Source organism: Haliotis cracherodii, unplaced genomic scaffold (assembly GCF_022045235.1).
Source record: "Haliotis cracherodii isolate W230 unplaced genomic scaffold, xgHalCrac1.p SCAF_2, whole genome shotgun sequence".
In the NCBI taxonomy this organism is placed as follows: Eukaryota; Metazoa; Mollusca; class Gastropoda; order Lepetellida; family Haliotidae; genus Haliotis; species Haliotis cracherodii.
In genome coordinates this window covers 31,407,712-31,433,143 of record NW_027266275.1, presented here as the reverse complement: position 1 = coordinate 31,433,143, position 25,432 = coordinate 31,407,712, and the positions used below count along the sequence as shown (strand labels likewise).

General features: G+C 40.6%; 1 protein-coding gene across 1 annotated transcript; it reads right to left on the bottom strand.

Annotated features, from left to right (window-relative positions):
- Nucleotides 1–7,029: 7,029 nt before the first annotated feature.
- On the bottom strand, nt 7,030–25,241 carry LOC139468999 (uncharacterized). The gene is made up of 10 exons (XM_071251133.1): nt 25,007–25,241; nt 22,939–23,040; nt 16,129–16,307; nt 15,042–15,932; nt 12,233–13,714; nt 11,162–11,295; nt 10,176–10,282; nt 9,026–9,058; nt 7,997–8,038; nt 7,030–7,085 (listed from the first exon to the last, which is right to left on the bottom strand). The coding sequence occupies exons 1-10, from the start codon at nt 25,239–25,241 to the stop codon at nt 7,030–7,032; spliced, it is 3,261 nt and encodes a 1,086-aa protein (XP_071107234.1).
- Nucleotides 25,242–25,432: the final 191 nt, after the last annotated feature.

The following is a 25,432-nucleotide window of genomic DNA, read 5'->3' as shown; positions in this document are numbered from 1 at the left end:
GCAGAAGTCTTCGGCCTTACATTACCCTTATAAGAGTGAGTGAGTGGGGTTGCCTTGAACAGTTTTATCATGGCGTGTCAGCGTGATGTGGGAGCAAAGGCCGAAGTGATGCGTAGAAAATTTCGACCTGAAGATAGTTCCCATGTGAACCCCGTATCTGGGCCCACTTGCAAAAAGCGATCTTAGCGCTAAGATGATCGTAACTCCCATACTTTAACATAGGCTTACGATAGTCTTAGCGCTAAGATCGCTTCGTGCAAGTGGATTCTTGTCTCAGCCAATTGATCTTTTGTACGTCCTCATCTGATACCCAAGAAACGCGCCCTTGTGTTAAAGGCATAGCCGTACAGGTCATTCACATCGAAATGACATTCGATGACTCTCAAATTTGGTTGGTTGAAAATCTTGCATATATTTATTATTTGCCTGTCCATGGCCACGCCACCTCCAATAGATACCTCTATCATAAGTTTATAAAATAATGTTATTGTTTTCTTGCATTCATCAGTTGTACAGAGAAACAAATAGCAATGACCTCCAGTGGTATGACAAAGCATCGATCTCCGTACATATTGGACAGCACTGGCGTGGAAACGTTGATATGGACCAACAAAATAGAGCATGGCGCGACCAGAACCAAGTCTGACATTCAGATGATTGTTGCAGTTACCATAGCCTTTCTGATATCTCAAAAGAATTCGTTTTGAGGCGTAATATTGTGACAAAACCCTCAGGGGTACGCGGGGGTGATGATGAACTGAGACATTGCTGTGTAGTTACTGTGACCTTGGAATTGTCTTAGTGTTCACTGATTGTCTGCAATTGGATGTTTCCCGTCGAGAAGATACAGGTACACATTATCAGAATATGAATTTCAGGAATAAACTAATTATAGTGAGTGAGTGAGTATGGTTTTACGCCGCTTTTAGCAATATTCCAGCAATATCACGGCGGGAGACACCAGAAATGGGCTTCACACATTGTACCCACGTCGGGAATCGAACCCGGGTCTTCGGCGTGACGAGCGAACGCTTTAACCATTAGGCTACACGACCGCCCCAACTAATTATAAGATGACCATGTATAGTAGTAGACCTGAGTAAAAAGGTTAAATGATTGATCAATAATTATGAACACGTAAATGTTAAACTGACGTGTGCACTTTCAGTGAGTTTTTCAACAACAAGCATGAGTAAATCCAAAACGAGCAATCAAACTGACGTGTTCGATCAGTGTTCCGGGAGAATTGCGCTGTTCTTTGGTCTGTTATCAGTCATATAGCCAACTCGACCACTAAAATCTCAATAGGTTAACCTACATTTTAACCAACCTAATCTACAGATTTCAAATCGGCAGGTAGGGGTACTCAGGGTGTTGTAAATAGAGCGACAAACACTTTCCATAACCTATAGAAATCTATGCCAAAAGCAGATTCGATTGTACAATTCCGACTATATCATGAGCCTGTGTTTATGAATCACTATCAAATAGTAATGATACCAGGTGTTCGCGAAAAAGTGAGCGTTGCCTGCCCCACCGGTGGCACCCGTCACAAACACATGCAAAGACAAGTCAATTGTTCACCTGAAAAAAAAACACGGGAAGAAATGGTGCAAGTCAAAATAGGGAATTGAATCGGACAGAATTTTTTCTCACTGATGCGTCAAATTTGGAAATATCCTCCACATGTCTACCATAAAACGTTTTGAAAGCTTTACTGAGGTCTTGAATGTTGTAACTTTGATCAAACAATTGAGCAACTGAGTCGTAACCCATTGTCGTCAAGTCTGCTTGCTTGGTCATCCTTCGAAATGAGCAGATTATATTCTTGTCTCAGTTTCCTGCACAACAGCAGAAGTGATAAGAAAAGTGTAATAAATCTAGGTCAGCCCAAGACGTGGGTCGTATTATCTAAAAAAACAGTCTATGTGTAGTATAGTATAAAACATTGTCACTTAAAGAAATAAAGTTTACTTTTCCTGACCCCTTACGGTAAGAGGTGTATAGGCTCTCGTTGCATTCGGGCTATATTATAAGTGACCACATAGTGTGACTGATGTTAAAAGAATGTTTCAAATAAACGAGATGTCATACCATAGACTTGATATGACAGGGTGTAACGTTCACAAAACGTCTTGTCCAGATTGCTGACGAGAATATTCTTTGAGATTTAAAAAAAAATATCTAACACCTTCAAAATATTTCTTTCTAAAGTTTACAAGTCTTGTATTGTTTAGAACAGAATATAAGTGACAATTACCAGCATGGAGTAACTGAGTTATTTTCTAATAAACAAAAGGATATACATTATTGTTCTATGGACTTCCCAGTTGGCTATTAATAGCAACATACTGGGGTTTGTCCGAGGTGCTAGTAATAGCCAACTTGGAATTCCATGGAACTTTCAAGACTTCATATCCCGTGTGTTCTGTTCGCGGAAGTAACGCAACGACCGGGATGCATGCAAGCCTGTGGATGCAGCTAATCATATTATGTGCAACTCCATAAAAGATATTACAGAATTTAGTGAAGGTTTATAGATCTTAATATTAATCTAGGTTTTCTTTGATTAAAACATTGCAGACTGATAAGGAATGATTATACATTCTAGGGATGTGGGGATTTCGTTTCATGCTAATTCAACACGGGTCTCTTTCCTCCCTGCTACACACATGCTAATGATAGTTTTCCCGATATCCGTACTTCTTTGAGTAATATTCTCTCAACAACAATGTGTGGTAAACTTCGGAACAGGGAATACAATATGGCGCGTGAAATCAGCTTTACGCGTGTGACGTTTATGAGGCAGATCGTCATAAAAGAAGCAAAAGTCATCAGAATCTCACCTGTCAATCTAACTCAACGTCCAGTTCTGAAATCTGTTGTTGATGACCACGCTACTTCACGACACAGACGAAGGGCAGCTGAGGTAGAGCACGGAGATGATTGTGTTTATTCCAAGGCAAGATAATGTGAACTCACCCCTTCTCTCTTCTTTCTGAACGTGTATATCTCCATCTGTTCAAGCATGGGCAGCCATGCGTACGTCTTCTTTGTGGCGTTTGAAAAGGAGACGGTCACGTTCTGCATGAGGTCTTACATAAAGATAGTTATGGGGAGTGGGGTAGGGGGGGTGGGGGGGTGGGGGGTGGGGGGTGGGGATGGTGATGGTGATGGGTGGGATTGTCGATGGATGTTTTTTTTCAGGATTTCCAGAAAACCATATATTATCTTTGGTTCCTTAGTTCCCTAAACTAGATTGGTTTATGGATAGTGCGGTGCTTTCCAAGACAAATAAGACAGATTATAACCATTGCAGCTAAGCGTAACACTATTTTCCAGGGCATTATCATTTGCAGAAGCCATCGGCCTTACATTACCCATTACATTACACACACGCCAACACGCCCATACATACTCACACGCCCTCACATACACACACGCCCACACACACATATACACATGCCGACACACATACACCCACACCCATATACATACAAACACGCGTTCACATACACACATACCACACATTTACACACACACACGCCCATACACATACACACACCCATACACATATACACACGCCCACACATACACATACGCCCACCCACTTAAACACACACACACGCCCACACATACAAACACGCCCAAACACCCACCCACACACATACACACACGCCCAAACACACACACGTCCATACATACACACACGCCAACACCCACACATACACAAACGTCCATACATACACACAAGCCAACACATACAAACATGCCCATACACATACACACAAGCCCACACATACACATACATGCATGCAAACACGCCCTCACACACACACACATACACATACACGCCCACACCACCACCCTCCCTCACACACGCACGCACACATACACGCACGCACAACCATCCCCCTCACACACGCACGCACGCTCGCACGCACCACCACCCTCCCTCACACACGCACGCACACATACACGCACGCACAACCATCTCCCCTCACACAGTCACGCACGCTCGCACGCACCACCACCCTCCCTCACACACGCACGCTCGCACGCACACATACACGCACGCACCACCACCCTCCCTCACACACGCACACATACACGCACGCTCCACCACCCTCCCTCACACACGCACACATACACGCACGCACCACCACCCTCCCTCACACACGCACACATACACGCACGCACCACCACCCTCCCTCACACACGCATGCTCGCACGCACACATACACGCACGCACCACCACCCTCCCTCACACACGCACGCTCGCACGCACACATACACGCACGCACCACCACCCTCCCTCACACACGCACACATACACGCACGCTCCACCACCCTCCCTCACACATGTACGCTCGCACGCACACCCTCACACGCACACATACACATACACGCACGCTCGCACGCACGCACACATACAAGCACGAACCACCACCTTCCCTAACACACGCACGCTCGCACGCTCACATACACGCACGCACCACCACCCTCCCTCACACACGCACGCACGCTCGCACGCACCACCACCCTCCCTCACACACGCACGCTCGCACGCACATACACATGCTCACGCACACGCGTTAGCTTCGGGAGTGTTACCCTGAGTCAATTCATGTTATTATCATGATTAGGATGATTCTCAAACTTGTTTTCTTATGAATTGTTAATTAGAAATTAAGCTGCACTATTTATACCTTTGTCCCAGGTCAATTCTGTGTAACATTTTACCTACTATAGGGTCTTCTGGTCTTTAGCCTGTTAAGCTAATAACTATGAAAAGAGATACGCATTTCTGGACAAAATGCAAATAGTATTAGGAGATAAACTTACAGTGTCGCATCATGCTATATTGACAACCCACTTGCCCGACAAGCGAGTTTTAGTGGACTTCCGTGTTAGCAACAAGAATGCCTACTAGTAGATGTTAGGGATCCCAGTCGCGTATGACATCGGAATTAGCTGTGCATAGGTATGACCCTTAGTCATTGCAGGATCCAATGATCGTTGCTAGTAAACCAAAGTAATAAAGTGATTCACCAAAAAGATGTAAGTAGCTCACTTACTCAGTCGCTTGTATATTGCAACTGTGTTAAGTAGGAAGAAAGCGATGTTTGCTTGTTAAAAATGTTTATTCAATGTAAAATGTACATAATATTCATTATAAATATTAAGTTTCTCTTTTTATGTTTGATTCCCGACATGGGTACAATGTGTGAAGCCCATTTCTGGTGTCCCCTGACTTGATATTGCTGGAATATAGCTAAAGGCGGTGTTAAGCCATACTCACTCACTCTTTTTGTGTTTACACAAAACATGACGATGGCCCAAAACGTATGTCTGAATGACTTCAATATAAGGAATTGTTTACATGTTGCGAAGTTTAAGATATGTATGTATATGCATGTGCATCAAATTGGTTGCAGCCCTCTCGGCGTACAAGAAAAAATATCAACGATCATCGTTTCCGGTTTTTACTTGGACAACAAATAAGATGATGGACAATGACATAATGTCCTATCATTGGCAAACTGTTGTTAATTGTGAATAATTTATTGTGCCCTAACCAGACAACCATGAAATATCGTATTGTAGTCAGTTTAAAAAATTTCAACAGAGAACAGCCACTTTCAAGTTCAACAAGAGTTTGCCACTAACGTGGCTATATCCCCCGCCCCTGTTGCAGAATTTATGACATAATTAAACCTCCACAAACCCTAACCTTTTTAAACCGAGGTGGAACTTGTCATAAAATTGTAAAAAAAAGAAGGGTTTGGAACCTAAGTCCATCTTGTTGCCATGAAAACGTAAAAATAAAAATTTCTAAACTTTCTAAATAGCAAAAGGCACCAGTTCAGCATGCACCTGACAGACCTGCAAAGGTTCATGAAAATATATTGAACGGTTTATGAGTTATGCTCCGGAAACGAACCCTACCCTCACAGAACCTAAGTCCATCTTGCTGCCATGGAAACATAAAAATAAAAATTTCTAAATAGCAAAAGGCACCAGTTCAGCATGTACTTGACAGACCTGCAAAGTTTCATGAAAAAATATTGAACGGTTTTTGAGTTATGCCCCGGAAACGAAACGTGACGGACGGGCGGGGGATAAAAAGTTCCGTGAGGTAATACATGTATGTCAGTAACAAACAATTTATAGCGACGCACGCGTTCCATGTTTTAAATAATCTGTTCCCCATCGTTCAATCGAATTATCGCTAACGTCTCAAGCTGCTTAAGGTGGTTGAAGAATGACTGCTTAATATAGAAAGTTCAGTGTGTGAGTGAAGATGTGCCCTCCGATTCAGTGATATAACTATACAGTTTGTTACATTTACTATTTATATTTTAAAAAATGTGAATAATAGCGATTTGAACAGAAAATAAGTAAATCAGAAAATAACATACGGGATGAAAATTTTTCAATAAAATCTACAAAACCCTTTCCATGATCATAGGGCATCTCATTGTACGATTCCGACTATATCATAAGTATGTGCTTAGAAATCACAATCAAGTAATAATGACACCAGGTGTTCGCAACATGTAGGACTCTACATTGTCCAGTCTCCGCTTGAGCTCTGGTGCAGATATTGTTAAGAGTGCTACACTCCATTGCTTGATACATTGACAGTGAAAAAGAAATTCGGGCTAGCATATGTGCGTGAAACTTGCTGGTACTGCCAACTGGATCAAGCCTTGCTCTAAGCAGAATGTGTCTTCAAGGTCAACTGAGGGTTAAACAATACTTCTAGAAAGTCGTTTAAAATCGTCAATTTCGGTTGAAGACATTGATAGTTTTATTAAGAGAATATTGACATGTACAAGAAGACGTTGCGTTTTGGCTGTGGCCTGCACTTGGTAGTTGAGTACCCTCTCTTACATCTGTATCGTTTCCAAACTTCGTGGCACCATTACATGGGTTTTAGTATTGCCACAGTACTGTTGTACACTAACAATTGCCCCGAGACAATGGGCCATCGACAAAGACTTGTCTTGGAACAGCAGGGCATAGTTACTGCGCCGGCAGACTTTCTCTCCTCGGTTCCGGCACGGCCCTCAAGTACATTCCTGTAGAGTAGAGAACATGCTTATAGTATAAGCGCTGAAGCTCACATGCATAGTTATATTTGCTAGTGGTTTGCACTCTGTATGAAGACATTATTAACGCAGCATTGGGGGTTCAAGTCTGGTTATATACAGCTACGTTTGTCGCACTTTCGTAAAATGGCAATTCGCAAGCTATAATCAACTGACAAAATCCAGACACTTTAAGGTCAAAATACTCTGTGGCCTCTCCATACACATGTCCCCACGCACGCACGCACACTCACACACACGCCCACACATACACACATGCCCATACACATACACATACGCTCACACATACACACAGCTAGAAAAAACTGAAAGATAAGATTGTTTTGAAAAATCAGACAGGTACCCTTATAATCAAAATAAGATATATACCTGAATGTCATTAATCCAATATCTGATGAACACGGCATATAATTATATTACAAAATAGAATCGCTCAAACAGAAGGCGATAGTCAAACAAGGCGACTAAAATTTCGTTTACAATACAGTGTGCAGCCCCCCTCTTCACCAAATGAACATTTTGATATGTTTGTTCTTTATTACATAATTTTACAAGTAACGTCAACGGAACTGTTTCGACAAACTGTTTAGACAAAATCTATAAATGTTTAAAAGACTGAAACTTTAGTAATGTAACATTTTTGGCCAGAACAAATCCGCCAAGTGATCTGGAACATCTTTTCTGTGTTACCATTGTCTAAGGTGTTTTTTAGACGTACTTAATTGTAACGTGCGGATGCTGTAAACATGTATACCTTCCCTTCATCAATAATCATCCTTCCGTGCGCTGTATTCTAGTAACGATCTCACAGTTCCACATCCTTTTTTTATTTGTATTGTTTTTTATTTATGATTTTATTTCCACATCCATGTTCTACTCACCTCTGTTCTCTGAGGCAGACAGGACATCAATTGAGTCATAATCTAAAAATAACACGTACATAATACAGTATCCAGAATTACGCTTCTTTAAGAATAAGATAAACTGTCTGCTGTTGTCAAGTGTTTGTATAATTTACCTTCAGTTACATTGAGAGAGAATCCGTACTCATTAACAGAGATACAGTGATCTGTCTCACGATCCCACTGATGGTTAATATGAAATGCGTTCGTGGTATGCGGACCGGAACTATGGTACAGTAGACAGAGTGCCTGCACGGAGAGCGCAAGAATGGTGTTCGATCCCTGGCCGCGTCATACCAATATAGGTTGATAGATGGTACTTGTTGCCCTGGCTGGTGCTTGACATTGAGGGTACAATACAAAGAGAGGCTCGTGGTCATGTCATATTTGCAGCATTAGGTATGTGGGCTAGCACTATAATAACGGCTAAATCCCGGATACATACACACGCATGCAGTAAAATCATCTTCAACTCGACGGTAACTCGACATTTCACCCTACATCATGGTATGTTACCATAACTCTACACTCACATCACAATGCTCATTGCATATTGACCGCCACCGTGATCTAGTGGTAGAGCGTCCGCACGGAGAGCGGAAGGTCCGGGGTTCGATCCCCAGTCGCGTCATACCAAAAGACGTTAAAAGATGGTACTTGTTGTTACCCTGTCTGGCGCTCGGCATTTAAGGGGCTAAAACAAGGACTGGTCGGCTCGGAGTCAGTATACTGTGTCTGAGTGGGGTATTCATGTTAAACTGCGGCATGGTATCTCAGTGTGCTAGCACTATTAATCGGCATCAGTCCGGACTAGTACAAGCAGCCACACACACACACACATACACGTGCATGCACGTCGCTATATAAGTGCAATAATCTTGGACGCGACGTTAAATCCCATTTCACCTCACCTCACCTCATTGCATATTAAGTTAGGAGGCTGTTAAATGTTTGATAAACTGTTAAACAGGCTCACGACGAACATTCCTGACATGCTAAATGTATTACCTGTATCTGCTTTATCTCCACTGTTGGTCGCCCCTTCAAACAAACGTTAAATAATTATGAATCATGGGTCACCAACCCCCAAATATGACATATGACTGGTACGAAATTCAGGTAAGGCAGATTAAATACAACAATGCAGAAAGCATGTCATTTTAAGTCCCGAAAGATCTTGAAACAGACAGTAAGACGCCTGAATATTTCACGCACGCACACACGCACTCACGCACTCACGCACGCACACATACGTCGGTACACACTCCTTATACACTACAGTTATAACAGAACTATATATCCAGTCACCTTTATAGGACAAGACAGCACTTCCAGTCTGATGACATCAACCATGGCCTCAGCCATGAACACAGAGAATGTTACAAATATGTAGTTGCTATCGGTTACTATTCGTAAAGTCAATGTCTGAAGTATAACGTGTAGGTGTTAAGCCCTTTCTATACCTGGCGATGCAACATCCTTAGATGATACAAGACGAATCTGAATCTTCACTTGGAGTTTTGCAAAATAACATTCAACAATGGTGTGTGTGTGTGTTTTGAGTGAGTGAGTGTTTTGAGTGAGTGAGTGGGCGAGCGTGCGTGCGTGCGTGCGTGCGTGCGTGCGTGCGTGTGTGTATGTGAGAGTGAGTTTGTGCGTGAGTGTGTTGACACTACCATGACGTATGACAGTTGTTGATTTGGTTGTGTATATCTCATGTTCAGTTTTCGCATGCGTTTGACCACATATTGCCAAAGTTTGTGCCATGTGTCATAATGTGATCTTTGGCGACCTTCACCTGGCTCCAAAACCTAATCACTACAAGATTTATGGTTTTCCAAACAGAAATACTCCAGGTATCATACAACGAAATTCTCACAGTGATCTTGACCTTTTAAAAACACCAAATCACACGTGGAATAATTCCCCAGGGTTGCATATGAGAAAACCAAAGTGGCAATGGACAAATTCGAGCAACATATCTACACTGTAGTATAATGTATAATATATGACAGGCCAAATTATATTTGCTAATGTGAGACATAAGTCCAAGTGATTTATATACATTTAAGCTGTGTACATTCCTCCCGTTAAACAGTACCCATATTTCCAGACAGCTAAAATGAGGTTCACATTAAATAGCGATGAAAACTGTTACCCCTTTGGCGTCTGTATTTTACACACGTGACGATGACCGTCACAGCCAGAACAAGGATAGCTGCTCCTTCCCCTGCTAAAGCCGCCATCAGTTCAACAGAGATGCCGCTGACAATAGAAGACAACAATCTAGTGTCAGGGAGTGTCGTGCCATGCTGAGCCGGCCTGTAAACAACCTAAAGACCAGGCAAACAAGTTTACGAGACCATGAGATAAGGTCTGCTGCATCGGTGCACGATGACACACAAATTACCTGGTCCTATAATGTCCAAAAAATGTTTTAATTACAGAGTGGAACAATTTGACCTGATTTACTGATGGAGTGAGTGAGTGAGTGAGTGAGTGAGTGAGTGGGTGGGTGGGTGAGTGAGTGAGTGAGTGAGTGAGTGAGTGAGTGAGTGAGTGAGTGAGTGAGTGAGTGAGTGACGCCGCTTTGAAAATTCCAAATTATCGCCCTGAAGTGCCGAATGGGATGCAACTCTGCACAGCGAATTGTGGCGCCTTAGGCGACTGGGTCACAGGTGCCCCCTGTTTTCAGTCGAACAAAGACATTGAAACAACAAAATAAGACATTTTGATCTCATTAAGTGAAGTCATTAGTTGATAGTTCAAAACAACAAAGTAAATCGTTTGGAGCTGATTAAGTGAATTCATTAATTGATAGTTCAAAACAACAAAGTAAATCATTTTGAGCTGATTAAGTGAAGTCATCAATTGATAGTTCATAAAACAGATAGGGCAGGGTCATCAGTAAATGCTATTTACCTCTGTTATCCAGGAATTATTTACCAGTTTGTGTCGGTGTTGATCACAAATACAAGCTGTATCAAAGATCAACTATCTATTTAAGAACAGTTCCCAATTCAATCACAGCTTACAACGTGTATATGATCCTGAATCAAAATTCGTTCTTGGATAATCACAAGGAACAGGACAGCTTAAAACGTAAAGACAGCTAAATGTAATCCTTATACCAGTCAAACGTACCTGGCCATACCCGTTGTGGTTTCAAATGTACACTTGTCGCACTCATATTGACTTGGGCAGTTTGCAGTGTAGGTAATTCTGAGGTCCTGTTCATCCATTTTGAAAGTGAAGACGTCCCCAGCGGCCATGCCAACCTACCCAAGAACATTACAAGCATCATCTATGAAAAAAAGGAATTGAATGATGCATACATATGGAAGGGAACAAGGTGGTGGATGGCATTGTACTTGAACACTATTTGTTCACCTTCTTTTCAAGGATTGCACATAAAGACGAACAGTGTCTTTTTTGTTTCAGTTTATTTCAGTTCTTCAGCAGGAAAAACAAGTTCTCATGTCATCAATTTTACATATATTGACACCAGATGGAACTTTAAAACGTTGATATTCTTTTCAGATATAATAATACATATGGCCTAATTTCATTCCAGGTAACATAACCTCGTTAGGAAATGTTTTCAAGTGGCCTAAAGTGAAACATACATTCCATTTATTGTACAATTTACAAATGGTCATAATGTTTACACTTTAATCTATAAAATATCTGATCAGCACGATGTATTTCCTTCACAGTCGGAAAAAGGTCGGTCGGGTAGCCTTGTGGTTAAAGCATTCGCTCGTCACGTCGAAGACCCGGGTTCGATTCCCGACATGGGTACAAGGTATGAAACCCATTTCTGGTGTCCACCACAGTGATATTGTTGGAATATTGCTAAAAGCGCGTAAAACCACACTCACTCACTACAGTACGAAAAACAGTGAGCACAAAAAGTATATATTAACAAATCTGCTGTGAGATATACTTCTTTCACATTTACCGTAGAGGTATAGGTTATCAATTTCAGTTTTGCATAGTGTTCTTAAATACAATACAACGTCTGTCAACATCATCATCAGACACAGTTGCTCGTGTAGATGGAGAAGTCGGGATTTTAAAAAAAAATTTTATCATAAGATCATCTGACAGATATAAGTTCATTAGATACTTGATTAGTTGATGTTACTGCTTGTGGAAATTTCAGATCCTTAGGCAGAAATGGATATTAACGACATACATGCATAGAATACTTACGTCTTTGTATTCAAGGTCATCAGATCCAATTCCTGGAACTATCTGAGAGATCCGAAATCCACTTGCACCATTTCCGCCCTCATCAAATACACGACGTTGTTTGCCGTCTCTGTAGACATCCAGCTGAACATCTTTGGTGTAGCGGATCAGCTCAGAGGTTGAGTATTCTGGACATTTTGTGGCAGTCCCCCGACAGACATGTTGAAGGCTGCTTCTAAAACCTCGAACCAAGGCATACAAGGCAGTGGTACCGAATGGGACCCATGTGTCAATCTGATGGTGGCTTGAGAGCAGTGAGGGAGTACATTCCTGTTTGTTCTTTTTCAGAAAACTGCCTGGGAAGAAACAGTTTGCCCTTTTCTCCAAAAATGGTCTCAGCCAGGGGTTTACATCGGAAGAGCTGTTGATATTGCGAAAATACTGTTCAAAATGTGGGTCAACTGGAAGATCCTGAGCCATGGTGAAGCTTCCTTTCAGGTTGTAGTTGCCTTTAATAACGTTAGTCCGTCTAGCCCAGCCCTCTCCAGATCCAAAGAAAATAAACTCTCCCAGTTCAATCTCTTCACTGACAGCTGTCATCAGAGCTGGTGTGGTGTGTGATCGGGAAAACACAATAACCATTCTGGCTGCCCTAAACTGTCTCAGTTTATACACGATGCCCACGTATTGTTTGGGATCAATGTCTTCTTTCACTGGTACGCTTTGTGCTACACAAACTCCTGCCTTCTTAGCTCCTTCCAGGACAGAATCCCGACCAGACTGTCCATATGCCTCATCAGTGTACAACACCTGGATGTACTTGGCTCCGAGATTCTTGGCTACCTTCATCATTGGTTGCACTTGGTCATCCAGTGATGATGCTGTTCTCATGAACGTTGGGTATTTGTTCCTCTCTCTTAACTTCGAACTAGTAGAGGCATAGGCTATAAACAATTGGTCCAGTTGTTTCATTGTGGATGCTAGTGGAATGCTGATCGAACTCGCTAATGGCCCTACGTAGCCAATTACTTTGTCACTGATCGCTGAACTGTAGACCCCATCCCCAAGATGAAGTTCACCTTTATGTAATTTCACAATTTTATCCCTAATTATCACAGGGTTGTTGCATGTGTCCAGCACAATCAATCCTATAGATGTGTTACCAAGAACCGATGCAAATTCTCCTGTTTTGTTGTTCACATCTTTTGTAGCAAACATCAAAGCCTCTGCAATGTCTACACCTATAGCTGACCTTAAAGGGCCACACCTGAAGACGTTTTGGGAGTCTCCATCAGTGCTTCGTCTGTTGTGAATAGGAACAAGAGCAACAACATAATAGTCCCCTTTAATGTGTATGATCTCCTCCAATGGGTCTTTAAGGCATTCTGGACAGTTGTATCCCTTGTGACAATTACCAGGAACTGGGCTGCCCTTTTTGCCAGATTTATCGAAGGATTGAATTTGATCAAGGGACAACTTCAGTGATCCATTGAAAGAGCCAACCTGAAATGCAAAGAAAAATACTTTTGAACTGTTGTGAAATTACTTCACCTATGTGCATTCTCAGCAGTACATTGGAGAAGATGTATATGACACTATGACCTTTAAGAGTCATGCATTCTAATTGGTCAATAAGCAGTATCGAATCTTCTTGAGACCATAATTTCTAGACCACAAGAGAAAACATTTATTTAGAAGCACTTCATTCACACAGTCCCAAGATGGACAATTATAAATACTGGTTTTACTTAATTAATGTTGCTAAATACTGTGTTACGTTTCCTAGAATTTTCAAATTAAGCGTGGCATTATATATCAGGCGGAAGACTTGACGAGCCATGGCTGGTGTGTGCATCAATCTTGAAAAAGTTTTAAGTCGTAATTCATGTTTTCTTGGGACGTAAGTTTGAATGCTACTTACAAGATGTCTCTTCTATATTATTTTATTACGGTTTATTAAAATAGTTCAAATCTTGTCGTTACAAGAATGCTTTGGGTGTACGAAAGGAAACAGATACATGTATATGGATTAAAATCATCTCAACTCTAAATTTATCAACAAGTATTCTACTATCTGAAATATTTAACTCAACATTACGTATAACATATGCAAACACCATAGAGTTCACGTATATTTTGTCATGGAAGGATGGAAGACAAACTGTGTTTTCAATTTAGAGGTTTCGAACGAAGATTCACACAATTGGTTTGTCTCGTAAGTTACCATATCAGTCACAATAAAAATAATACAATGAAATATCAGCCAAAGAAAGAGAATTGATATTCTTTTCACTGACTTTCAGTGATCCATTCATATAATTTTTACAGCTATTTTGTCCTTTAGGCCAAATGGAATCTGTTTCGGTGGATAATGTAGACTGCACAGATAATTTATATTTACTTGCGCTGGTTCGATAGACTGCAGACCCCGGGGTAGCATTTATCTGTGCTGAGAACAAACGAAATGTTTGGGGCGCTTAAACGATTACCTATAAGCAGCCGAGGCTCTGCACTTGTACACAACAGATGTAATTCAAAATAAACATTTTCTGGTTCATCAATCACTTGATTGTCTGGTTTGTTTTACAGACCGCCGTCGCGGGGCACGAGTCATGCTGTGCAGCGTCAGGCAATAAATACTTACTCTTTCATGCAAATTGTGTAAATGGCGGGTGCTACTGGTAGGGCAGGAAATGTGTACCATTTTCGCGAACACCTGGTGTCATAACTGATTTTCAGTGGTCCATTCATATAATTTTCACAGTTATTTTGTCCTTAACGCCAAATGGAATTTTCTTGCATTGACAATTTATATTCCATTATGACCTACCTTATGAAAGTTGAATTCTGTATGATTCCTCTTGTAGTTGTATATTTCGTACAGGCTCTTCTCAGTGTACAGGTGCATCTCGCCTTTGCTGAAGGATATGTTTCCCCTTCCTGGAAATAAACTACCCATCAGATCTGAGGGTTTCAGTCTCAGCTTTTCAATTTCTGCAATTAAGGTTCCCTGTGATACGTCGTTCATGGCATTGCATATTCTGTTCCCTACACCACAAGTCCGACTGATGACGTTCTTGAAGACCTGTGCCATCACACCAGTGGCTAGAACTGCATAGGAAATAAAGAGAGGCTGTTGTGTGATGTCATAGCTGTTAGACGAGTCACTCCAGCACTTGGTAATGTCTATTTCTGGACGTAAATCGCATCCAGTCAAAGACCGGAAGTAAAGGGATAACCAATGGTTTTCTTTTGCTTCTTCACGGAATGTTGTTGCATTTTGAAACAGAGTGTTCCAGTGAGAGGTAAATTCGGGTATTGGTTCATATACAGGTGTCGGTAGAAGAAGCCCTTTTGCTCGATCAAATACATTATTCTGACCGTTTTGTACATACGATGGTTCCAGTGCTATCGCCTCGGACACAATCATCTGAAACTGATCATTAAGTAGGTGTTCATCAAGGTATTCCAAAACTCGAGTGACAGTCTGTCTTCGTCCGAAGAACACCATCCCTGAAACAGGGCTTGACTTGATGTCCAACTTTTCTCGCAGGGAAACAATACTGCTTGTGGTAGTGATCATTTCAAATACTGGAATGCAGATTCCCCGACGTTCAGATTCTACTTTCAAAGCTGTTGCACCTTCAATGCTATAGGAATCATTCTCGTAGCTAATGGCAACATAATTCCATTTCAACTGTTGTATCAGCTGCAGCATGACCTGTGAAGATATGATAGATATGTTCTCAAGAGATGCACCTCAGGGGAATGATAATAATTAATGCAGTAACCTGCGGCATTAATAATAGGGCCAACATATATGATATACAGAGGACACAGTGTGATTTAACATGATGACAAGAGTCTTGAATTGAAATGAGTTTCAGATTGGCTTTAAAATGCTTGTCTTGTCTTACCTCCACTTGGACATTGTCTGCCACTATGACACGGTACAGATTTTTGTAGATAGTTTTATCGGTGAGACTGGCTGCTGTGGCTGAGTAGCTGATCTGTAGCAGACGATCGTCTACCGGAAGTGAGCTTAGCAGACGTGACACTGGCTGAGTTTCTGATGTGGTTTCTGGGCCAAGAACACCTGAAAATCATCAGGAAAATACGCTATCAAGATACCCGACCATTCAATATCCTCTGTGTGAATGTTCTTCAGGAAATATACTGTCTAGTACACTAGATTTCAACATTTCAATATTGTCAAATTACAAACATATTTTCAAGAAACTAATTTAGAAATTACGTCAGAAACACCCCTTTCAAACGTTGCATATGTTCTCTATTGTTCATTATAACTAAGTTATTCAAATTGGGAAAAAAAAAACGTGAACCGCCTGCGACCAATAATTATGGAAGCTGACGATGCATATGCTAAAAAATGGTGAGTAGGGAAGATTAACCTGATGAATGTCTTTCCTGGTGGGTTAAGTCAGTGTGTGAAGTTGTCATTGATAGAATGCAAAAACTGAAAAATAGGAACAGATTTGGAATAAACCCACTCAAAATCTGGTTGCCCTTCAGGAATAGTATGTAGGCTTTCCAAATGGCAAGGCCTCCGATTACATAACCCTTATGTGCCAGCATCACTATATTAATTATTTGATTAAAGAGCTTGGTCTAAGTGACATATCAAATAATGCCACCTGTATGACCGCAAAAGCCTCCATTCCAAAGCTCCATAAAACTAAAGGAAGATATCGCAGGGTCCAGGAAACGTACCACCAAATGTCTGCCTCAACGATCATCTATGAGGAAGGATTTGGCTGGTTGGTTTGTTGTTAAACGCCGCACTCAGCAATATTCCAGCTATATCACGGCGGTCTGTGTACATAATCGAGTCTGGACCAGACAGTTCAGTGATTGATATCATGAACATCGATCCAGGCAATTGGGATCAATGACATGCATCAACCAAGTCAGCGAGTCTGACCACCCGATCCCGTTAGTCGCCTTTTACGACAAGCATAGTCACCTTTTACGTCAAGCATGGAATATAAGGAAGGACTTTTTTTTATATTCACAGAAAGTATTTGAGACAAGTGGAATTAATAAATACCATACGGTTTCTATAAAACGCAAAGGATTTGTTTGATTTCTTACAAGCCCAGAAAAGAACCAGGTTCAATTCTGTCAAAACATTTGATTTTTCAACTTGTACACCACTATCCCACATGAGAAACTTAAGGAAGGAAAAACTTTATTCTATTTCATGTACTAAGTCCATTGTGACCGCCTCCGTGGCCTTGTGGTAGAGCGTCCGCCCGGAGAGCGGAAGGTCCGGGGTTCGATCCCCAGCAGCGTCATACCAAAAGACGTTAAAAGATGGTACTTGTTGTTACCCTGTCTGGCGCTCGGCATTAAGGGGCTAAAACAAGGACTTGTCGGCTCGGAGTCAGTATACTGTTTCTGAGTGGGGTATTCATGTTAAACAGCGGCATGGTATCAGTGCGCTAGCACTATAAATCGGCATCAGCCCGGACTAGTACAAGCAGTCACACACACATACACGCGTGCATGCACATCGCTATATAAGTGCAATAATCTTGGACGCGACGTTAAACCCAATTTCACCTCACCTCTTTAAGTCCATTGTTACTTCTTCATTAGTTTCATTATCAAGTGATATAGTTAGTTGTTCTGATGTTTCAGACAGGTCTTTTTTCCCACGTTCCTTTTTCTTTGGCAGACGCGTACGAAATTGTCCTATCTTGAATCATTAGTATTACTACTTCCCAAAACATCTGATTAACCCACCTGAGCTAGAAATGAAGGAGACCAGTTTCATGTTTACATCTGCGCATAAAGAATGATAACAAGAGTGCTCTGAGAGCACAACATCCCCCGCATGAATTCTTTTAACGAGTCAAATGAAGCTCCGTAAAACAGGGGCATCTTGTTTGTAGATATTCAGGGATATTCTCTGGAAACTGGAGGAGGAGTTGATTTCACAAGCTTAGTACCCTCTCTCACAATTAGGCAAATGTAGCTCCGTAAAACAGGGGCAGTAACTCTGTCAAAATTAGTCGAAATGAAACGGGACTGCGATATGCGTATCATCAACATGTCGACATCTTGTGTGTAGAGAGTCAGGAATATTCCTTGGAAACTGTAGGAGGAGTTTATTTCACAAGCTTAGTACCCTCTCTCACAATTAGGCAAATGTAGCTCGGTAAAACAGGGGCAGTAACTCTGTCAAAATTAGTCGAAATGAAATGGGACTGCGATATGCGTATCATCAACATGTCGACATCTTGTGTGTAGAGTGTCAGGGATATTCTCTGGAAACTGTAGGAGGAGTTGATTTCACAAGCTTAGTACCCTCTGTGGGACGGACAGACGGACTACGCCACGACATAATCCCCCTGCGGCCATTCTGGCCCGGCGGGGGATAAAAACTCTCAACATGACAAGAGGGATGACTTCAACTTTCCAAGAGACAACTTGCCTTTACATCCATATTCCAGCAGCTCAATTCTTTGGTGTCTACATTTCACAACGTTTGAGGTACGATTGAGCATACTCTACGAATATTTCAAAGAACGTCGTACGACTCTATCGCAAAAGTTGTTTGTTCAACGTTACAACAAGGACTCATTAAAGCTTTTTATGGTACATATGTAGCGGGCATGCCCGATGCAATTCCCTATTTTGACTTGTGCCTTATGTTCCCGTGTCTTTTTCAGGTGAACAGTTTACTTGCTTTTACATGTGGTTGTGACGGTTACCACCGGTGGGAAAGGATAAGCTCACCTTTTTGCGACCACCTGGCCCTCATGAAACTAACTTAAGACTATATTTTGTCTTAACTTTTAAGATTTAGACTTAAAATTCGTGCTTTGCAAAATTTGAGCTAAGACCACTTTCATGATCCCGGGGCCAGGTATCACGATTCACTCACCCAGACAGTGTGATTAAAGCTGGCATCCATACAAACTGCTATTTCTGAACAGTATGAACAAAGAAGTTGCCATACAAAGTGTTTGTTATAAACAGTGTAAATAAAGTAGTTGCCGTCTATACAATGTTCTTGTGATTAACAGTGTAAATATAGAAGTTGCCATCCATACAAAGTGCCTTTTATTGACAGTGTAAATAAAGAAGTTGCCATCCATACAAAGTGCCTTTTATTGACAGTGTAAATAAAGAAGTTGCCATCCATACAAAGTGCCTTTTATTGACAGTGTAAATCAAGAAGTTGCCATACAAAGTGTTTGTTATAAACAGTATAAATCAAGAAGTTGCCATCCATACAAAGTGCCTTTTATTGACAGTGTAAATCAAGAAGTTGCCATACAAAGTGTTTGTTATAAACAGTATAAATCAAGAAGTTGCCATCCATACAAAGTGTTTTTTATTAACAGTGTAAATAAAGAAGTTGCCATCCATACAAAGTGCCTTTTATTGACAGTGTAAATATAGAAGTTGCCATACAAAGTGTTTGTTATAAACAGTGTAAATAAAGAAGTTGCCATCCATATAATGTTTTTGTTATTAACAGTGTAAATATAGAAGTTGCCATCCATACAAAGTGCCTTTTATTGACAGTGTAAATATAGAAGTTGCCATCCATACAAAGTGCCTTTTATTTGACAGTGTAAATATAGAAGTTGCCATACAAAGTGTTTATTATAAACAGTGTAAATAAAGAAGTTGCCATCCATACAATGTTTTTGTTATTAACAGTGTAAATAAAGAAGTTGCCATCCATACAAAGTGCCTTTTATTGACAGTGTAAATCAAGAAGTTGCCATACAAAGTGTTTGTTATAAACAGTATAAATCAAGAAGTTGCCATCCATACAAAAAGCCTTTTATTGACAGTGTAAATATAGAAGTTGCCATCCATACAAAGTGCCTTTTATTGACAGTGTAAATCAAGAAGTTGCCATCCATACAAAGTGCCTTTTATTGACAGTGTAAATCAAGAAGTTGCCATACAAAGTGTTTGTTATAAACAGTATAAATCAAGAAGTTGCCATCCATACAAAGTGCCTTTTATTGACAGTGTAAATCAAGAAGTTGCCATACAAAGTGTTTGTTATAAACAGTATAAATCAAGAAGTTGCCATCCATACAAAGTGTTTTTTATTAACAGTGTAAATAAAGAAGTTGCCATCCATACAAAGTGCCTTTTATTGACAGTGTAAATATAGAAGTTGCCATACAAAGTGTTTGTTATAAACAGTGTAAATAAAGAAGTTGCCATCCATATAATGTTTTTGTTATTAACAGTGTAAATATAGAAGTTGCCATCCATACAAAGTGCCTTTTATTGACAGTGTAAATATAGAAGTTGCCATCCATACAAAGTGCCTTTTATTTGACAGTGTAAATATAGAAGTTGCCATACAAAGTGTTTATTATAAACAGTGTAAATAAAGAAGTTGCCATCCATACAATGTTTTTGTTATTAACAGTGTAAATAAAGAAGTTGCCATCCATACAAAGTGCCTTTTATTGACAGTGTAAATCAAGAAGTTGCCATACAAAGTGTTTGTTATAAACAGTATAAATCAAGAAGTTGCCATCCATACAACAAGCCTTTTATTGACAGTGTAAATATAGAAGTTGCCATCCATACAAAGTGCCTTTTATTGACAGTGTAAATCAAGAAGTTGCCATCCATACAAAGTGCCTTTTATTGACAGTATAAATAAAGAAGTTGCCATCCATACAAAGTGCCTTTTATTGACAGTGTAAATCAAGAAGCTGCCATTCATACAAAGTGCCTTTTATTGACAGTGTAAATATAGAAGTTGCCATCCATACAAAGTGCCTTTTATTTACAGTGTAAATAAAGAAGTTGCCATCCATACAAAGTGCCTTTTATTGACAGTGTAAATAAAGAAGCTGCCATTCATACAATGTTCTTGTTATTAACAGTGTAAATAAAGAAGTTGCCATCCATACAAAGTATTTGTTGTCAACAGGGTAAATATAGACGATGTCGTTCATATGAAGTGTTTGCTATTTGCTAATTTGTCTCAGATTTGCCCACATTATGCTGAAATGTTATTTGTCCTCATTAAGTAAACAGGGAGAGAAAAACTGATATTAGTTACATTCAAAAGTGTAAGCGGTGTCATATTATATATCCCTGTATTATATTGTGACTAGGTATGTTTTCAGCTCCACTTGCAAAACCAGACATTACAGTAAAGTACGGTTATAACGAACTCCAAGGGATTACTAATTTTAGTTCGTTATAGTGAGTGAGTGAGTATGGTTTTACACCGCTTTTAGCAATATTCCAGCAATATCACGGCGGGGGACACCAGAAATGGGCTTCACACATTGTACCCATGTCGGGATTCGACCCCGGATCTTCGGCGTGACGAGCGAACGCTTTAACCATTAGGCTACCCGACCGCCCCTTAGTTCGTTATAACCGTAGTTCGTTATAAGCATATATACAGCATAACTACAGCAAATAGTCGGGACCAAAAAAGTAAGTTCGTTATAAGCGTGTTCGTTATAACCGTAGTTTACTGTATTTTGATTAAAACTATGAACCTAAATAGTTTAAATTGGTTGAAGACAATTATTTTATTTTTGCCAAAGTCTGCAGCATAATTATTTTTTCAAGCATTTTCTGGGACAATCTGACTATCAGAATATCCTCAGACTAATTCCTGTATGTGCGTCGCTGTTATTAATCCATCGAGTAAACACTCATATTTTTCCTGTCGCTGAATAGGAAGTATAAAGTGTATTCAGAAAATATCGTAGTTTAAAGCAAGCATTTGTGACAACACGTTCGTGAATTCGAGATTACTGCTTTTGTGTGTTTTGCGCTAAAGCTGAGAACCAGGATATTAATCGTTTGCTTTTTATGTCCGTGTCTAATTCATTTTTAAAAAAAGATTAAGTTGCTTAAATTTGGAATAGGTCAACTTTGTTAATTTACAAGCTCCCGTATAAATGTTTGCTTGTACATTTTCAGGTCTTTGAAGAGGAATATCGCACAATGTATATATTTCTTTGTCAAGTAGTATCGTGCCTGGTCTTGATTCTTTATGACGATGAATTATGATTCTACGAAAGCCTAATGGTCCCACTTTGGTAGCATATTTTTTCTTAAATCGGTAGTTCTCGTTATTTTAATCATTTGTTTACTTTCTCGAAATTTCGATTTTTTTCCCCTCGTTATTTCGATTGTGACTTCGTAATTTCTAATATTTTCTCCTACTTCGATTTTTTCTCGTTATTTCGTTTTATTTTCTCGTTGCTGTAGGCTACCTGACCTTCCTCGTTGCTTCGAGTTTTTTCTTGTTATTTCGATTATTTTCTCGTTATTTCAAAAACTTACAATTTCGATTATTATGTCGTTATTTCGAATATTTTCTCTTTATTTCAAAAACTCGAAATTACGAGAAAATAATTTAAATAACGAGGATAAATTGGACATTTCGAGTTCTCGAAATAACGAGAAAGTAATGGAAATTGCGAGAGAAAAAAAGTCGAAATGACGAGAAAATAATTGAAATAACGAAATATTTCGATTTAGGAAAAATATAATTATCCTACCAAAGTGGCACCATTAGGCTTCCGTATGATTCAAGCATGACAAACCACAACGTCCCGAAGACGCAGTAAATATAGCACCCTGCAATTGACCCAGGGTCTTGGCGTGACGAGGTCTTTTATAAATTACTGTAGACTACCTGGCCGTCCTCGAAACTGTTAAAATAGCTTTAGGGGCCACCCGGTACCTACCATAGAGAAATGATGTTTCATTGTGGGAAGCTGTCTCTATCAGTTCCAATGTCTGTTTCACAGCGAGAGCTGGCAGAGAACACGTCTTGTAGGCCATCAAACCTATGTTAACATCGAAGAAAACACATGTACTAAAGTTATATAACATCGAAGAAAACACATATGCTGTAGTTATACAACATCGAACAACAAATATATGATATCTACAACATCGAAGACAACACATATGCTATAGTTAAACAACATCGAAGAACAAATATATGCTATAGTTATACAACATCGAAGAACAAATGTATGATATCTACAGCATCGAAGAAAACGCATATGCTATAGTTATACAACATCGAAGAACAAATGTATGATATCTACAGCATCGAAGAAAACACATATGCTATAGTTATACAACATCGAACAACAAATGATATACTCCAGTAAAACAACATCAAAGTAAACACATTCTACAATAACTTTTTATTGTTACGCCGTATTTACCCGCGGGGTGGTGGGGGTGGGGGTGGGGGTGGGGGTGGGCGTAGGGGTGGAGTGGGTATATAGGTTCCCAGTAACCCATGCTTGTCATGCGAGTAAGTGCAGCCCCGCTTGGTGACTTGTGTGTCGTCGTGTCCTATTACCCATGCTTTCTATCATCTGTTAGCGAGGTACAGACTCGATATTATTTAGGGGCACTCACTCACTCACTCACTCACTATCACACCATTACGTCGTAGTCAGTAATAGAACAGCTATATCACGGTAAACGTGGATGTAATTGAATCTGGATCAGACACACCTGTGATCGATGTACATGGACGATGGCATATATTCAGTCACTGCTGAAAACCTAGCATCCCCGTGCAAATTTCCACTAGATTCTCGTTTAACATGCATGTAGTGACAACACAATGATCGGTTGGTCAGGCCCGCTGAATTGGTCGATGTTTTCTCGTGGTGGACTAAGTCCCCGCGTTTCGTCAGAAGCTCCGTGACATTTATCAATTAGGCTGAGTTAACCACAAAAGAAATGTTTGGGCCGGGAGACAATACAAACACGAACCCCCTCCATCCCCATGAGCGAAATATTTATTCTGTGGTTCTCTTTACCATCTTCCCGAGGTAAGGGCATCAACTGACTATAAAAGTCCAGTTTCCACCCATGCCGAACTTGCTGGAATTCTGGAGTTACATTTTGGCTGGTCTAACGAGTCTATGCACAGTCCAATCAACATCGCGTAACGAACGACATGGATTTCAAGTTGCAGATTTCGGTCGACTGCAAGATTTGCAAAGCATGTGTATCGCCAACTGGGCGTCGACAGTTATTTTGCGATTTCTTTCATGTTTTTAATCAAGGTGCTCAAGTGATTTGATTCACTTCGCGTGGTACGGCCCGTTTTATTATAATATATATCTTGATTATCGATCCGATCGTCTTGACTGGGCGCCACCATTTTGTTTGAAGGAAATGCGTGTGACATGAGAGATGGAATCCGATTGGTCAATAGGAAGGTAATAGAAGAGACACACCTCGTAATAGCCACTGGTGGCGCTACGATCGACCCCAGAAATTCCAGCCTAGTTCGGGCAAGGGTGGAAACAGGACTTTTATAGTCAGTTAACTCCCTTGCCTTGGGAAGATGCTCTTTACGTGTAAGTAGCACAATCTCTGCACTTGTAATTCAAGAACCTGCTGTCTCACAGTAAACGTTTTAATGATGACACCAACAAGTCCTGCCCGCGATAGTCAAGGTCAAAATCATTATTGTCACTAAGTGATGGTGATTGGTTTGACGCCGCTTTGAACTGCATTCCAGTTATATCATGGTGTGTCAAACTAAGTGAGGCAGGCCTCGGACGTTTACCACTTCACCGCGAGGACGGTTATGGTGCTGTCACACCCAGAAACATAATCAAGGAGAACAAGGATTCAAACCCACGATTATAGGTTGTAATGGACGCAATTTCTACACAGCTGATTAAGACGACTGGGATGAAGGCCTGGGGGTCAATTAGTTGCATCATGGATCTGCTAAGATTCAGGAAATAATTAGCATGTTATATTTGTATCTACCTAGGGTGATCCCTGGGATGAAGTTCTGGCGATTGAGTTGCTTGAGGGTCCATCGAACGGCTTCGTGAATTTGAACAGAGACACGGTCGATTCCGGCACACTGGCCGCCTTCACTTGACTGTATGGAGAACAACCCTCCCATCAGGACATCCCCCGGCAACGTGACGACGTTCTGTGACTTCCCCGGCACCACGATGACCAGCACCAACAGACAGATTCCTGCAAGGACTTCCATGCTGCAAGAACGCAGCGGGTAGATTTGTGGGTTGGGAAATCCCTTCACATTTATACACCCAATGATGAGTTACATAGGATAAAAGGAAGATGGAAAACTGTGTTATAGAAACACATACACACATTCACAGACACACACATACATACAAAGACACACATACACACAGAGACACACACAAAGACACAGACAGA